This window comes from Sus scrofa, chromosome 1, assembly GCF_000003025.6.
Source record: "Sus scrofa isolate TJ Tabasco breed Duroc chromosome 1, Sscrofa11.1, whole genome shotgun sequence".
NCBI classification, from domain to species: domain Eukaryota; kingdom Metazoa; phylum Chordata; class Mammalia; order Artiodactyla; family Suidae; genus Sus; species Sus scrofa.
Window position 1 is genome coordinate 62911384 of NC_010443.5, and position 17984 is coordinate 62929367.

Sequence of the window (17984 nt, forward strand, 5' to 3'; positions counted from 1 at the left end):
GTACTATCTCCATTGATATGTTCTTCCACTTTTATCAAAAATCCAGTGACTGTATATATTTGTTTGGGTTTATTTCAGGACTGTATCCTGATCTTGATTTAGATGTCTCTCCTTTCATCAATACCACACTTTCTTGATTTTTTTTAGCTTCCTGAAATCAGGTAGAGTGTGATTCCTCTTTGTTCTCTTTCAAAATTGCTTTGACTATTTAATTCCTTTGCCTATCCATATCAGCAGTCCATATCTTCAAAATATCCTGGTAGAGTTTAGAATGGGATTCCCTTAAATAAATAGATCAATTTGGAGAAAGTTGACATTTTTAAAATATTAAATGAAATTACCAATATTGAACAATAAAAAGCTGAATTTTCCATTCCATAAGCATGATGTATCTTTCCATTTATACAGGGCTTTGTTTTAAACTTTCTTTGGATTTTTATAACTTTCAGCATACAGATCCTAGACATATTTCTTACATTTATTTCTATGTATTTTGGGGAGATTTGCCATTATAAATAATACCATTTCTTAAATTTTTTTTTTTTTGCCCATCAAAAATATAGAAATATGATAGATAGATCTGGAGCTTGTGATTTTGATACATCCAACTTATTAACAAGGAAGATCTCAAACACCTTTACAACTTGAGGAACTAGAAAAAGAACGAACTAATTATAGAGTTGGCAAAAGGAAGGAGATAATAAAAGATTAGATCAGAGATAAATGAAATAGAAAACAAAATCAGTAGAGGAAATCAGTGAAACCAAAATTTGTTTTTGGGAAGAGATTACAAAATTAACAAACCTTTAGCTGGATGAATTAAGAGGAAAAGCAGACACAAAGATGAGTGTGAGGACATTGCTATTGATTCTACAGAAACAAAAAGATTATTAAAGAGTACTATGAACAGTTTTACTCCAGGAAATTAGATAGCCTGGATGACATGGACATATCCCTAGAAGCCCAAAACCTACCCAGACTGAATCATGAAGTAAACAAATTGAATAGATTTATACAATTCCTAGCTATTATTTCCTCTATATATAACTTTTACTTCTGACTTTCCAAATTATATGTATGTTAGAACTTTGATATTTATCACAGAGCTCCTGGATGCATTGTTTTTTGGTTTTTGCCTCAATATTTTTTCTCATTGTATTTCTGTTATGGTGATTTCTTGTGACTCTGTCGAGTCTGTTCTTAAGTCTATTGAATGCACTATTTTTGTCTTTTAATGTTTTTTCATTTCTTTTAAAGCTTTTTCATTTCCAGTATTTCTATTTGTTTTGTTTTGTTTTGTTTTAGTTTTCATCTCTGCCAATATTTCCCACTTGACCTTACATGTTGACTAGCTTTGGATCTTTTAACATTTAATTATAGTAATTAAAAAATTCTTTGTTTAATGACTTACTATCTATTTCAGATCTGAGTCTGGCTATAGTGATTGCTTTAGCAGTGCATTAGTTTTCTTGCTTTTTATATGCCTTATAATTTTTTTGGCAAATGTGTCAGCCTGTGTAATGATTATAGTGTTTATGCCTGGAAACGAGCTTGCCTTTCTTTCTGTTGAATCTGTAGTCTGAAAGAATGTTTGAGATGTTTGAAAGAAGCACTAAATAAATTCCCTATATATGAGAAGCTATCACAAACTCTGTGCAGGTAAATATACTCAATTTTATTTATTGTTTTACCATCTTATCATTAAATGTTTTTTGCAGTCACTTTTTGGGGAAGGTCTTGCTCTGCATAATGCCTTCTCTCATGTATAGTTTTTATGAACTGAATTTATTCCCATTTTACAAGTGTGAAAACTTAGGTAATATAACTTACCTAAAAATAAACACCTATCAAATGACAGAATTAGGATTGGATTTCTCCAAGTCTGTCTGATTTTATAACTTGTGTCTTAATTATCACCCTGTTTGGAAGTATCATTTAGCTTAACAAAAATATTATTGCTGGATTTCAGGTATATTGAAGGTCCTTGATAAGTGCTATGGAGAGGATGACATGATCACTATGAAATGATCTTCCCTTAATATTGCTAATATTCTAAGAATGGACTTTTAAAAGAGTATCCCTTTTCACTAAGCAATGGGAATGGTAGAAGTACACAGTAATAGATTTTATTGATAAATGATCCTTGGTTAATGTATTTTAGAGAAACTTTTTGGGTTACTATGAAGGATTCATTAACATTTTAAATGGGCTAGTCCTCCTCAGGCCAATCATTGGCTTGGTTCCCTGGCCACCACTTATTCAGTGATGACAAGTGACACAGTCAAAAAGACACTGTACAAGGATAAATTGGATTGTGGACCACAATATGGGGATATGATTCAACATATAGAAGTGATTACTGATGCAATAAAGCAGCTGAAACACAATAATAGGATAAGGAAGAACAAGGAGCATTCTCCCCAGGGCTCAGAGTATACCTTCAGCAAGGATAGGGAGGAAGAAATATCACTGGACAAGAAAAAGGTAGTAAGGTATTTAGAGAATCAGAATACTTTAGCAAGGCTGTATACTATAACTTTCTGTGATAATGAAAATATTCTATACCTGTGCTTGCCAGTAAAGTAGAAAATATTAGCCACTTTAAATTCACTTTAGAACTAGAGGACTTCCTAAGCATTGTCTACCTGGGATTTAATCTACTGTTTTGAGGGTTGGTTTACTTCTGCCAATTATGCCTAGGGCAAACTGATTTCCTTTCTCAGTTACTTCTCTGACTTCACATTTTTGCTTCATTTTGGACAGGTACTTCTTTACTCTCTTCAGCTGTTTGGCTTTTGAAAGTTCTTGTTCCCATATTTTAAGAGTTTGTTTTCATAGCGAATATTAGTCTAGATAATCTAATTGACTATTAGAAAAGCTGTGCTCATACTTTTCCTGAGCTCTGTGGTATAATTTTTTCTTTTGTATGTTTCTCCTTTATAATTTTTTTCTTATGTTCTTTTTCTCCATTTTTTTGTAGGATTTCTTCATAGGTTTCATGTAAAGAAAATTTTTATTGTCACTCTTCAGTAATGATGTTCATCCTATAAGCTGGGGAAGTAGGCAGCTGATCAGTTAGCTCCAGACACTTTTCTCTTTTTTTCTTTTTTTAATTATTTTTATTTTTAGAGCCACACGTGCAGCATATGGAAGTTCCTGGGCTAGAGGTCAAATCGGAGCTGCAACTTCCTGTCTATGCCACAGCCACAGCTCTCGGGATCTGAGCTGTGTCTGGGACTTATATCACAACTCACAGCAACACCAGATCCTTAACCCACTAAGTGAGGCCAGGGATCAAACCTGCATCCTCATGGATACTGTCAGGTTCTTAACCTGCTGAGCTAGAATGGGAACTCCCACCTTTCTCATTAACATTTTTTTTCCTGTATATGATTGTTTACTTTGCTAGCCAGAAGCTTCTCTAAAGCCCCATTTATTATAGATTCTTTTTTCTACCTCTTTGTGTTCTTGTTGCCATTTTTATTTTCAGGTTATATAAAGGACAGAGGTCTTTTTTTCCCATTAAATTACCTAGAAGATCTGTTCTCTAGATGGGACTGCTCTGTTTGTGTGTGGTGTGGCTACCACAGAGTTTAAGTCGTGAAATTTAGTTTTCTGCCAGTTTCTGACTTTGTGTTTTCTGTATATCCACATGCTTGTCTTTTGGTAACATTTTTTCCCCGTCTTAAGGAGTCTGTTGGATGATTTAAAAATTATTACCATACTTTCAGTGTCCTCTTACTTCTTTGTGTATGTAATAAGGCTCTGAATTAGTTGCTTTAAAGGATTTCCTCTCCAGTTAGTAATTTCATTGCAGGCTTTTTGTTTCTAAAACTTTCTTTTTGTAGTCTATTATTCAAAAGTAAATAGGTACTACAAAGATAAACTAATTTTAAACGTTCTTGGATCTCTATTAGATGATATTTATCCTCATAAAAATCTTCATTTGAATGTTTATTGCAGTTTTATTTATAACTGTCAAGACTTGTTAAAAAATTAAGATGTCTTCAGTAGGTAAATGGACAAACTGTGGTACATCCGTATAATGGAACATTATTCAGCAATAAAAAGAATGAGCTGTCAAGTCATAAAAAGATAAGAATGAAACTTAAATGTTTATTTCTGAGTATAACAAGCCAGTCTAAAATGTTACTTTATTTCCACCTATATACCATTCTGGAGAAGGCAAAATATATAGAGATAATAAAAAGATCAGTTATTTTCTGGGGGAAGGAGGAGGAGTTAAGTGAAGTAAGCATGGTTTCTAATATATTGTGAAATGATCGTCACAGTTAGTCTAGTTAACTTCCATCACCACACATTATTTTTTCTTGTGATGAGAATGTATGGTGGACTTATGACATTATATATTTCAATGGTGGACTTATGACATACATTTGTCAAAAGCCGTAGAACTATACAATACAAAGAGCAAACCCTAATGTAAACTGTGGACTTCAGTTAATAATGATGAATCTACATTGGTTCATCAATTGTAACAAATTTACCACAGTAATGCAAGCTGTTAATATTAATGGAAACAGTATGTGTCACAGGAGGTGAGTAGGAGAGCAGTATATAAGAACTCTACTTTCTGTACAGTTTTTCTGTAAATCTAAAACCAATTCTAGTAAGTAAAATCTATTAATTAAAAGATTACAGTGATGCCTAAAACAGAGTTTAAAGTTTTGAGTATACAAAGTAATCAATTAACCATAAGTGGTATCTTAGTAAAATAACAAAATAACATTATTTGAAAATGTTACTTTTTATTGTTAACAATTTTGCCCCCAATCTGCCTTTTTTTTTTTTTTTAATAACACCTGTAGTCATTTCTGTTCCTGTGTTTATTTTTTTCTTTTTGGTTATTTCTATTAGGTGTACTAGCCCTATCTTGGTACCCACCTGATTCAAATGATGAGAATGGAGACGCTACTGATTACTTGGTACCAACTATTTTGGATAAAGCTCATAAATATAACCTGAAGGTATTTTATTTATTTCTATTGAGATGTAATTGACAGTTTAGTTTAAGATGTTCAACATAATGATTTGATACATGTTTATATTGTGGAAATGATTGTCACAGTCTAGTTAACTTCTATCACCACACGCTATTTTTTCTTGTGATGACAATTAAGATCTGTTCTTTTAGCAACTTTCAGTTAATATAGTTTTATTAACTGTAGCTACCAAGTTATACTTTACATTCTGAAGGTTTGCTTATTTTATAATTGGAAGTTTGTACCTTTATCTTTACCCACTTCACCAACCCCTGTCTCAGGGAACTGCAAAACTGTTCTCTGTTATGTACGAGTTGGTTATTTTTTGTTTTTTTCTGTGTGTGTGGTTTTGGTTTTGATTACACATGTAAGTGAGATCATGTGGTATTTATTTTTCTCTGACAGACTTCCTTCACTGAGCATAATGCCCTCAAGGTCTATCTGTGTTGTCATAGATGGCAACATTTCCTAGGTTTTTTTTTGTTTTGTTTTGTTTTTTTGACTGAATAATATTGGGGGGTATGTGTGTGTCGTGTGTTATATACCATTTCTGTTTCCTTTTATTCATTCATCCATTACAGATACTTATGTTGCTTCCATTTCTTGGCTCTTATAAATAATGAGGCAATGAACATCAGGTATTTTGCAAGTTGGTGTTTTTGTTTCCTTTGGATAAGTTGCATCAACTTATATTCCTACCAAAAGCACACAAGGGTTCCCTTTTCTCCACATGCTCACCAACACTTGTTATTTCTTATCTTTTTGATAATATCCATTCAAACAGTTATGATGTAATATCTTATTGTGGTTTTGATTGGCATTTTCCTGATGATTAGTGATGCTATGTACCTTTTCAGGTATCTCTTAGCCATCTATCTGTATATATTCCTAGGAAAAATGTCTATTCAGAACCTGTGCCCATTTTTTTTTTTCCAATCACATTGTTAGGGTTTTTTTGCTAGTGAGTTGTATGTGTTCTTTATGTATTTTGGATATTAACCCCTTTTCAAATACATGATTTGCAGATACTTTCCTCCATTTGTTATGTTATCTTTTTGTTAATGGTTTTCTTTGCTTTTTACCAAAGCTTTGTAGTTTGATGTAGTTCCACTTGTTTATTTTTGCTTTTGTTGTCTTTGGTTTTAGTGTCAAATCCAAAACATCATTGCCAATACCAATTTCAAGGAGGTTGTTACTTTTGCTTTCTTCTAGGAGTTTTGTGGTTTCATGTCTTATGCTTAAGACTTTAATTCATTTTTTAGTTAATTTTTGTGTATGGTGTAAGATTGTGGTTCAATTTTATTCTTTTGCATGTGGCTGCTTAGTTTTTCTAACAACATTTATTGAAGAAACTATCCTTTTTCCATTGTGTATTCTTAACTCCTTTGTTGTATATTGATTGACCATAGGTGCCTGGTTTTATTTCTGGACTCTCTAGTCTGTTACATTGATCGCTGTGTATGACAGTGCCAAACTCTTCTAATTACTCTACCTTTGAAATATAATTTGAAATCAGGGAGTGTGATACCTCCAGCTTTGTTATTTTTTCTCAAGATTGCTTTGGCTATTTAGGGTCTTCTGTGGTTCCATACAAGTTTTAGGATTGTTTGCTCTGTGAAAAATGCCTTTGGGATTGCATTGAATCTACAGATTGCTTTGAGTAATATGGACGTTTTAACAATATTAGTTCTTCAAATCCATGAGTATGGAATATCTTAACACTTATTTCTGTTTATTTAATGTCTTTCATTAATAGCTTTTAGTTTTCAGTGTACAGATCTTTTACCTCCTTGGTTAAGCTTATTTCTGGGTATTTTATTCTTTTTGATGCAGTTGTAAATGGGATTGTTTCCTTAATTTGCATTATTAGTGAATAGAAATGAAAATGGTTTTTGCATATTGATTTTGTATCTGGCAAGTTTACTGGATTTCTTCATTTTAACAGTTTTTTGATGTAGCCTTTAGTTTCTATATGTCACATACTGTTATCTGCAAACAAGGACAGTTTTAATCCTTCCTTTCTGATTTGGATGCCTGTCATTTGTTGTTGTTGTTGCATTATTGCTCTGGCTAGAAGTTCCAATACTATATTGTATAAGTTGGTGACAGTATCCTTCAGTTATTGTTGATCATGGAGAAAAACATTTGGCTTTTCTCCTTTGAGTGTGATATTGTTTGGGAGCTTGTGATATATGGCCACTATTTTGTTGAAATACTTTTTCTCTCTACTCACTTTGTCGAGAGTTTGTATCATGAATAGATGTTGAATTTGTTGAATGCTTTTTCTGCATTTTTGAGATGATCATATGTCAAAATAATTCATATTACTTTGTGAATGTTGTGTATCACATTGATTGATTTGCCAGTCAGTGTTAGGCCATCCTTGCACCCCTGGAATAAAACGCACTGGATCATGGTATATAATCCTGTTATTGTATTGTTGAATTCAGTTTATTAATATTTTGTTGAAGATTTTTGCATCTCCGTTCATCAGAGATATTGGCCTGTGGCATCCTGTCTGGTTTTGGTATCAGGGTAAAGCTTGTTCCATAAATGACTTTGGAAATGTTCCCTCCTCTTCCAATTGTTAGAAGAATTTGAGAATATTGGTATCAATTCTTTGAATATTTGGTTGCATTCACCAGTGAATCTGTCTGATCCTGGATTTTGAATTTTTGTTGGCGTTTTTTGATTACTGCTTATCTCCTTTCTAGTAATTGGTCTGTTCAGATTTTGTTTGTGATTCAGTCCTGGAAGCTTGTATATTTTTAGGAATATATCCATTTGCAATGTCAGTGAGGTATTAAAGTCCCCTATTATTATTGCATTGCTCTTTCACCCTCATGTCTGTTAAAATTTGCTTTTATATTTCAGTGCTACTATGTTGAGTGCTTAGTTATTTACAAATGTTATGTTTTTATTATGTTGATCCCTTTATCATATGTAATGACCTTCTTTATCTTCTCTTACTACAATCTTTGTTTTATGTTCTTCTTTGTCTTACATAAGTATTATATATACTTATGTAATACTTTGGTTTCTATGAGCATGGAATATCTTTTTCCGTCCCTTAGTTTTCACACTGTGTGTGTGTGTGTTTGTACATCTAAATGAGATTCTTGTGGGTAAAATGTAGATGACTTTTTAAAAATCCATGTAGCTACTATTTTTTTTTGCCTTTATTTTTAGGAGTTTTGTCCATTTATACTTAATTATTGATAGGTATGAAGTTATTGCCATTTAGTAGTTGTTTCATAGCTGTTTTGTGCTTTATTTTTTCCTTGATACTTTTCTTGCTTTCTTTGTGATTTGATGATTTTCTGTAGTGGCAGTCATAGATTCCTTTGTCTTTTGTGTACTTACTTTAGGTTTTTGCTCTATAATTACTGTAATGCTTACATAAAACAATTTGTACTTGTAATGGTCTAATTTAAGTTGATAAATTAAATGTAATAAGTCTAAAGCTCTAAATTTTTACTTTCCCCCTTTTATATTTTTGAAGTCACCATTTCCATAATCTTATCCTGCATATTCATTAACAAATTATTTTAGTTATAATTATTTTTACTGTTTGTCTTTTAACCTTCATACTAGTACTTCATAAAAGTGGTTAATCTATCACCTTTATAATGTTAGATTTTTCTAAATTTTACTATGTGTTTATTTTTACCAGTAAGGTTTATACTTTTATGTTTCTTCCTGTTACTGATTAGCCCTCTTTTGTTTCTTGAAAAGTCCCTTTAACATTTCTTGTAGGATTGGTCTGTTGATCATTACTCTGTTTTATTTTTCTGGAAATCTCTTTATACCTTCCTCAATTCTGAAGGATAAATACCATGTAGAGTATTCTTTGTTGGCTGTTTAATTTTTTCAGTGCTTTAAGAATGTCATAACATTCCCTTCTACCATTTTCCCGCTAGGAAATATGCTAATAGTGTTATGAAGTTTCCTTATATATATAAGAAGTTGTTTTTCTCTTGCTTCTTTAAAGATTCTGTCCTTTTCTTTAACTTTTCACAATTTATTTATAATATGTATATATTGGTGTTGGTCTCTTTGGTTCATCCTACTTGGAACTTCCCTAGCTTCCTGGATCTGGATGCCTGTTTCCTTCCCTGGATTAGGAAAGTGTTCAGCCATTATTTCTCCATATACATTTTCTGCCTTCTTTTTCTTTTCCTTCTGCAATCCCTGTAATATGAATGATGGTCCTCTTGATGTTTTTCTATAAATTCCTTAAACTATCTTCATTCTTTTCTATTACTTTTTCTTTTTGCTACTCTAGTTGGATTAGTTCAGCTGCCCTGTCCTTGAGTTTACTGATCTTTTCTTTTTGCTTCTTCTTGTCTGCTTTTGAACTTCTTGTTATATGTCAGCACAACAGTTGTATTCTTCTACTCCATTTATTTCTGAGAGTACTCTCCTGTGTTTTCTGTTTGTTGAAATTCTTAATTCTCATTTTTTTCATGTTTTGTTCTCCTGGCCTTGGTGAGCATCTTTATTAGTTATTTTTGAACTTTTTTGTCATGTAAATCATTTATTTCTTTTTCATTTAGTGTTTTCTTAAAGTTTTTACCTTATTTTGTTCAAAACATAACTCCTTTGTTTCTTCAGTTCCCCTAACACTCTGTGTTGGTTTCTCTGTATTAGATAAAACAGCCTCTTCTCTCAATCTTGAAGGTGTAAATCATGTAGGAGATGAACTTTAATGTTCAACCCTATCCTATTTCTTGGTTGTCTTTAATACCCTTGTGATTGTCTAAGCAGCCTACTTCATTCTTAGAAGCTCTCAGCAGTTGAGGATTTGCCAAGACCTTCCATTGTGCTAAAGGGGAGGGTCTCAGTTAGTGCCTAAATTCAGGCTGATTGGAAGCCAGACTGCAGACAGCACTTTTAAGTTATACACATATTCATCTTTCTGTGGAAGCCTGGGAGATAGGTATTTGGTCTGCTCCCTCTGTATTATGCTCTTCCTGATAGTGAAGAACAATTTCTTCCTTTGTGCAATGCCATTAGATCCTTGTATATAAGACCCGTTAGCCACCAGAGCCAGACTATCAAGGCTTGTTTCTTCTGGGCAACAACCACAATGTGTGACCTGCAAAGAGCCAGGTGGTCAAGGTGGTGTCCACTACCTTTTTAGCAGCAGCCACAAAAATCAGGCCACCAAACTTGTACACAAGTTTCTTTGCAGGAGATATAGTGATCTGGAGTGAGGCAGAGGGAAAACAACAAGTTAGCTCTTGCCAACCTCCTTGTATTTGGAAAGTGTTCAGTAAGCCTCACTGTATGCTTTACCTTAGATGCCTGCCTCTTAGGCTGAAGCTTTTAGATAAGCATAGGTCTGTTTTACAGAAAGACTACGCATTTTAGTTGGCTGCCTTTGTGCTGGGCCCTGGGGTGTAGGCACAGTGAATCCTTTAAATTATGTTTTGTCAGTTTACTCTAGTCTTGTGGACACAAGCCTTGTTCACTTTCAAAGCTGAATTTTTTTGGAAACTTGTCTCTCAGTCATAGGCCTTAAAAGTGGGAATGCCAGATGTAGAGTTCAAATCCTATGCTCCTCAAGAAGAAGCTCAGAGTTATGGATTCCTTCCTGATTGTGGATCTCCTGCCAGAAGTGTAGTTTATGGTTAGATTTTGTTCCTCTCATGCCCACTTGAACATGGGTCTTTTTTTGTTTACCCAGTACGCAGGAGTATAAGAGCCACTCAGCTAGTTTTTGGATTTCTTTCAGAGAAAATTCTTCCCTATATAATTGTAGATTTGGTGTGTCCCTTGGAGGAGGTAGGTTAAGGATTCCGCTGCATTGCCATCTCGAACTAGAACCGCTAGAGGTATCTTCTTTTCAAGCTACTCATGAATTATTCTTTGGACATGAGAATAGTAATTACATTTTTGGAGTGGTTGTTTTAATTAAAAACTTGATGTGAAAATAATGACTTAAAATCTTTTTTAATAGTACATTTTTCATAAAAAATTCCTGAGTTCCAAATTTCATTTAGATTATAAACTTAAAAGTTCCATTATTATTTTCTATATATATATTGTTATTCATGTACTTATTATTTTAGCAGAAAAGAAAGGATTGCAGAGCTCTTTATGAAGATAATAATTAGTGAGATTTACATATCTAAGTGTCAAAGATGTACTAAAAGAAGATTTTATTAACTATGTCAATATAAGTATTTCTAAAGTAGTTAGAAAACAAACTGCTGCTGAAAAATTTGCCAAAACCTGATTTCTGAGAGTTGTGGAGCATTAGAAACATGGATCCAGCTAATATCCATGAGGATGCAGGGATCTGGCATTGCCATGAGCTGTGGTGTACGTTGCAGATGAGGCTCAGATCCTGCATTGCTGTGGCTGTGGCATAGGCTGGTGGCTGTGGCATAGGCCGTTAGCTGAGGCTCTCATTCGACCCCTAGCCTGGAAACTTCCATGTGCCACAGGTACAGCACTTAAAAAAAAAAAAAAAAAAAAAAAAAAAAAAAAAAAAAGAAGAAGAAGAGAGGAAAAAAAAAAGAAAAGAACATAGCAGTAGATAAACAAAGATGTCTTTGGCATTTTATTGAAGGAAACGAAAGACTTCCATAAATGGATAAATGGGGGAATTTTGTAAGATTCAGTCACAAAAGTGGCCATTCATCTCTCAAACATTTGTCTTTTATTTTTAATATAATTTATAAATTTAATGCAATCCCAGCTAAAAGTTTCAGTAAGATTTTAAATGAAGAATTTGACAGGCTAATTGTAAAGTTTATAAATGTGTTTGAATAATGTAAGACTTTTTAAAACTAGTTTATTGGAGTATAGTCTGACAAAGTTGTGTTAATTTCACATGTGCAGCAAAGTAAATCAGTTTATACATATATATATATATATATATATATTCCTTTTCCGATTCTTTTCCTATATAGGTTCTTACATAATATTGAGTAAATTTTCCTGTGCTATACAAGTAGGTTCTTGTTACCTATTTTATATATAGCCATGTGTTAGTCCAAACCTCCTAGTTTATCCCTCCCCCTACCATGTTTCCCCTTTGGTAATCATAAGTTTTTGGTTTTGAAATCTTTGAGTCCATTCTTGTTTTGCAAGTTTTTTTGCATCATTTTTATTAATTTCCACATATTAGTGATCTCATATGATATTTATCTTTCTCTGACTTCCTTCATTTAGTATACCTTCACTTAGTATAACCTTCACTTAGTATAATTTCTAGGTCTAGTCTAAAAAGAATTGAGGGAAAACTTGTCTTTGCAAATGACAAAATGTATTTTAAAATGGCAAAAATTAAGAGTATGGCATTAGCATCAGTATACACAGAGAAATCTGTGGACCATACGAAGTCTAGAAACAAGGCACTTTGTGTGAGAATCTAATATGTAATTCAAGAAACATTTAGGTCAAGTATAAAAGGGATGTTTACTAATGATTTTAGCTTCATGATACTGGTTTAGTTTTTTGCATTATCCACTCTGCTGTTCTGTTTCCTTGGGTAATAATTTTCATGTCTAATGATTTTACTTCTCATATTGTTCATTCTTCTTCAGGTTTATTCTTTTCCAATGCAGTGTGTTTGCAAATCTTATTGACAGCGTGAATTAGAGTATCTTATTAACTAGAGACTCTTCACCCTGAGTTTGCAAGTTGCTATCCCTCTTAAAAAATTGCTGAAGATTTTCATTTGATTTGAGACTTCTTGCAGTTTATATTGTCTAATTGAATACAGGCTGATTTGTCTAGTATAGATAGTTGAGTAAGCTCTTTAAGAGATCATATGGCTCATAGTTGAAACATTTATTCCAAATAGAAATGTGAAAAATTACTTTTAATATTCCCTTTGCAGCTTAAAGACTCAGTAGTTACTAGGGATAGAAAAGGGAAAATAAATAAGGAAATGGGCAAGAATTTATATTTTATTCTTGTCCATGAATCCTTCCCTTTCTACTTTACAATCCTGAAGCTAAGGCAGCATCTCTTAAATTAGCTGACTGGCAAGAGCTGTCATCAGCCATGTTCCTCAGTTTTATTTATTGAGCTCTTACCAGGATTTGAAATCTGCAAGTAGACAGATCTGCAGGTTCTGGTCTCAAGTCTCAGACTGGATAAATATGATTTATTTTCCACAAAACAAGGCCAAAGTCCACTCTTCTGTCTAGACCCTACCATAACCATGGGAGATAGGAGGTGAGTAGCCTTCACAACTCAGTAGATCTGGCAATTTTAGTGCTTTCAGGAGGTTTTTAAAGAAAAGTGAAATGTTCTGATGCAAAAAGATAGCTTGATTTTTCGCCTGTTTAAAGCTTCTGTGTAGAAGGAAAATGCGGCAAAGGTCTAGTCGCCAACATACTTGATCTCTCCGGGCTTCGGATTGCATATATCATGATGAGAATTTGGAACTGACAGGGTAATATTTTCCAAAATTTTTAGAACAATTTCTTGGCCTCGTGTCTGGGAATGAACTCTATACAGTTATTTAAAAAAAAATAGACTGGGAACTAAGAGACTGAAATTCTTATTCAAGCTGAGTAGCTCTGGAATCTTACATAAGTTACTTCATCTTCGGAGTTCCCCTTGTGGCTTAGTGGTTAACGAATCCAAGTAGGAACCATGAGGTTGCGGGGTCTATCCCTGGCCTTGTTCAGTGGGTTAAGGATCTGGTGTTGCCGTGAGCTGTGGTGTGGGTCACAGACCCAGCTCGGATCCCGCATTGCTGTGGCTCTCATGCAGGCCTGCAGCTGCGACTCTAATTAGACCCCTAACCTGGGAACCTCCATATGCTGCGGGAGCGGCCCTAGAAAAGGCAAAAAGATCAAAATAAATAAATAAACAAATGTTACTTCATCTTCTTGGCTTATCTGATGCCTTCATAGAATGATAGGATGAAACCATAAGATGGTTTTATTTAATGGATTTTTGTGTGATCTCTGTTGTGTTGATGTTGAGCATGAACATTTTTTATAATTAGATGATGTGTAGTAAGTTGTTTTTGTAAAAAATGGAAAACTTACCTTTACTTCTTAATATAAGGAAAACAGTTATTGATTAGGATAAGGAAAACAATAATTATTAATAATTTATTAGAATATTGAAACTTCTAAGGCAGTATGATACAAATAAATGAATAATATTGTGAGTGCTATGCTGATAAATTAGGGCCTATAAGGTACATAACTGGCCACATATGAAAATTAAAATTAAAATAAGTGAGTCCAATATTAACAACTATTTTTGGCTTGCTAATCTTCAAAGCCCTTTTTCCTTCGAATTTGGTTAGTACAAATTTACTTAGCCCCTTTCCCCAAAAAACAGCCCTTCAATTTATCGATTCTATTGTTAAAATATTCTAATGATTATGATTTATTCTGATAATAATGATTCTCTTCCACCTTTGATTAATGTGTTTCACATTCTTTTACTTGGGTTTGTTTTAATCTTCCTATTTTTTGAGCTGAATTTTTTTTTTCTTTATTTCATTCTTTTTTTGCTTAGGAATAGAGTTTTTAGGAAATTATTTTTTCTCACAGTTAAGCTTTTGTTATAGCTCATTAGTTTTGATTACATAATGTTTAAATAACATTCATCACTAAATATGTTGTAATTGTAATTTTGATTTAAAACTTCAATTAAAAGTCACTTAGGTGAGTGTTTAAGTCACAAACAAGATAACAAAAATGTTTGACACTTTACTTGTTTTATATTGTCTTTAGCACATGTATACTGATTTGTTGTCTTGGAAGAGTAATTGAGTAAAACTAAAATGTAAATCATGATTTTTCAAAGCGATTTAGATATCTGCTCTTTATATGCTGGTTTGCATATTCACTAGAGCAAGCACTTGTAGCCCTTTTAACAGTCATTGAGTAGTCTGGTTTTGTAGAGACTACAAAAATCAGATCTGGATAAAAATCAGAACTCAATGATTAACTATCACTGAGTAAGCTGGTTTTGTAGTGACTGTAAAAATCAGAACTTGATTTTGGATGTTTAGTCAGGGTAGAGCTGATTTGCTTTGCCTAATAAGATGTAAGAAAACATCATCTAGTAGTTCATCTAGTGGCACAGTGGGTTAAAGATCCCATGTTACTGCACCTATGGCATAGGTCACAGCTGCAGCTTGGATTCAATCCCTGGCCCAGAAACTTCCACAAGTATGGCCAAAAAAGGGGAAGAAAGAAAAGAAAACAATCTATATCTTTTCTGAGCAGAAGAATTATATGTGCTTCCATGGACGTGTTCCTCTTCTATGACAATGTGCCCGAGGTGCTCCTTCTGCTTAGGACTCAGAATGACAGACATATGAAGCGGAATTGAACTTGGTCCACAATACAGAGTAGAGCTATCATAGCTAGTCCATAAACCTATGTGCAATAAACAAATGTTTGTCTTTGAAAGCTACTCAGATTGTGGGTTGTCATACAGCATCAACATACCATACCTGACTGAATTAAAGCATCCAGTTAGATAAAAGAAAATCAGGCCAATAGAGTGATTCTTTTTCTTTGCTCAGGATTATAGGGAAAGAACTAACTCAGCCACTGGTGGTATTCCTGCTTTTTAATGAATTTAGTATGCTGTTTTAAAAGGGCAAATTTTTTTCTTTATGTATAAATCACATTTCTCATACTATTGTTTTATCATCATCCATTGTTTATTTGGCTTATTGCTCTAGTCATCATTATATCTGCTTCTCAGGCTTATACAGATTTTTGACCAGGTGAAACTAACATGTAGTATGTCTGTGGATTTTTCTCAGTGATTTTTCAGCTCCATTTGAAAAATATTTTACCATCCCTGACCTCTTTTTTCCTTTATTATTCTTAAATTAACAATATGAATGTATGGTGAAAACTTAGTGAATCTTACCTAAATGTGGTATATAAATGGCAGACCTAGAGTTTAATTTGACTATTTTCTCTTGCATGGAATCATTCACTCATTCATGTATGCATGCATTCTCAGGGCCTGTTAATTAGCAGGTACCATTGGAAGTGCTCGTAGTACTGAGAAGGACAGGATGTCTCTGAGACCTTGCAATCCACTGGTGGTCAGAAACAAATACAACTGATTGCAGGAAGAGTATAATGACACTACACAGGAGTAGGAAGATCTATCTCATTCTAATTGTACTGCGGAATGGAGGGTATGCAAGAGTGAAGGAAAGAATGGAGGAGTTTGAGAAGGAGAAAACATGATCAGATTTTCATTTTTTTATTTTGAGGTGTAATTGACGTAAAATTGTTTAAGTTTAAGGTATATAGCATTGATTTGAAACATTTATGTTGCGATAAATTTTTATAAATTTTGGGTATTAACCTTATCTAACACATGGTTTGCAGATATTTTCTACCGTTCTGTAGTTGTCTTTCATTTTGTTTTTTTTGGTTTTTTTTTAATTTTTTTTTTTTTGTCTTTTTTTTTTTGCTATTTCTTGGGCTGCCCCTGCGGCATATGGAGGTTCCCAGGCTAGGGGTCGAATTGGAGCCATAGCCACCAGCCTATGCCAGAGCCACAGCAACACGGGATCCAAGCCGAGTCTGCAACCTACACCACAGCTCACGGCAACGCTGGATCGTTAACACACTGAGCAAGGGCAGGGACCGAACCCGCTACCTCATGGTTCCTAGTCGGATTCGTTAACCACTGCGCCACGACGGGAACTCCTATCTTTCATTTTGTGATTACTTTAGCAGTGCAAGAAGCTTTAGAGTTTGATGTAGTCCCACTTAGTGGTTTTTTTATTTTGTCATATGTGCTTTTGATGTCATATGCAAAATACCATTGACAAGGCCAATGCCATGCAACTGCTTATGTTTTCTTCTAGGAGTTTTGCAGGTTTAAGTCTTTAATCCATTTTAAGGCAATTTTCGTGAGTGGTGCTAGATAGGGGTCCAATTTTATTTTCCTGCATGTGGTTATCCAATTCTCCCAACACCATTTATTGAAAAGTCTGGCATTTATTATTGTATATTGTTTGATCCTTTGTCATAGAGTAATTTGCTGTCTATATATATATATATATATATATATATATTTCTGGGCTCTCTAGTCTATTGTTTTGATCTATGGGTCTGGTTTTATGCAAGTACCAACTGTTTTGAATTCTATAGCTTTGTTCTTTTTTCTCAAGATTACTTTGACTATTCAGAATCTTTTGTAGTTCCATATAAGTTTGAGGATTTTTATTATTTTTGAGAAAAAAAAATGCCCTTGTATTTTGATAGGAATTGTGTTGAATCTATAATTGGCTTTGGGCAGTAGTGATGTTATAACAGTATTAACTCTTCCAATCCATGAACATGACATGTCTTTTCTATTTTATTGTGGCTTCTTTGATTTCCTTCAGCAAAGTCTTGTAGTTTTCATTGTATAGGTCCTTCATTTCTTGGTTAAATTTATTCCTAGTATTTTATTGTTTTTGAATGTATAATGAATAGGATAGTGGTTTTTTTTTTTTTCAGATGTTTCATTGTTAGTATAATATAAATGCAGGTGATTTCTGTGTACTGATTTTATGTCCTGCAATTTTACTAAATTCAATGGTTTCATTGAGTCTTTGGGATTTTTAATATATAAGATATCATCTGCAAATAGTGATAGATTTTCTCCTTCCTTTCCTATTTGGATCCCTTTTATTTCTTTGTCTGGTTTGATTGCTCTAGCTAGGACACTGCCAGTATGGTGTTGAATAAGAGTAGCAAAAGCGAGCACCCCTTATGTTCCTTATCTTAAAGAAAAATTTGCTTTCACTTTTCACTGAGTATAATATTAGATGGGGGTTTAGTATATGTTGCATCCAGTATTATTAGGTATACACAATCTGTTAAGAGATTTTTATCATGAAAGAATGTTAAATTTTGTCAGATGCTCTTTCTGCATTTATTGAGATGATGTACTTTTAATCTTTCATTCTGTTAATGTGCTATATCCCATTTATTGATTTGCATATTTTGACCAATCCTTGAATCTCAGGAA

General features: G+C 33.5%; 1 protein-coding gene across 1 annotated transcript in view; it reads left to right on the forward strand.

The window, feature by feature from the left end:
• The window catches only part of MANEA (mannosidase endo-alpha), a 57898-nt gene that overhangs the window by 23695 nt on the left and 16219 nt on the right, over positions 1 to 17984 (forward strand). The window contains exon 3 of the mRNA XM_001927384.4: positions 4879 to 4988. Within this exon, the coding sequence (XP_001927419.1) occupies positions 4879 to 4988 (110 nt within the window). The remainder of the gene's footprint in view (positions 1 to 4878; positions 4989 to 17984) is intronic.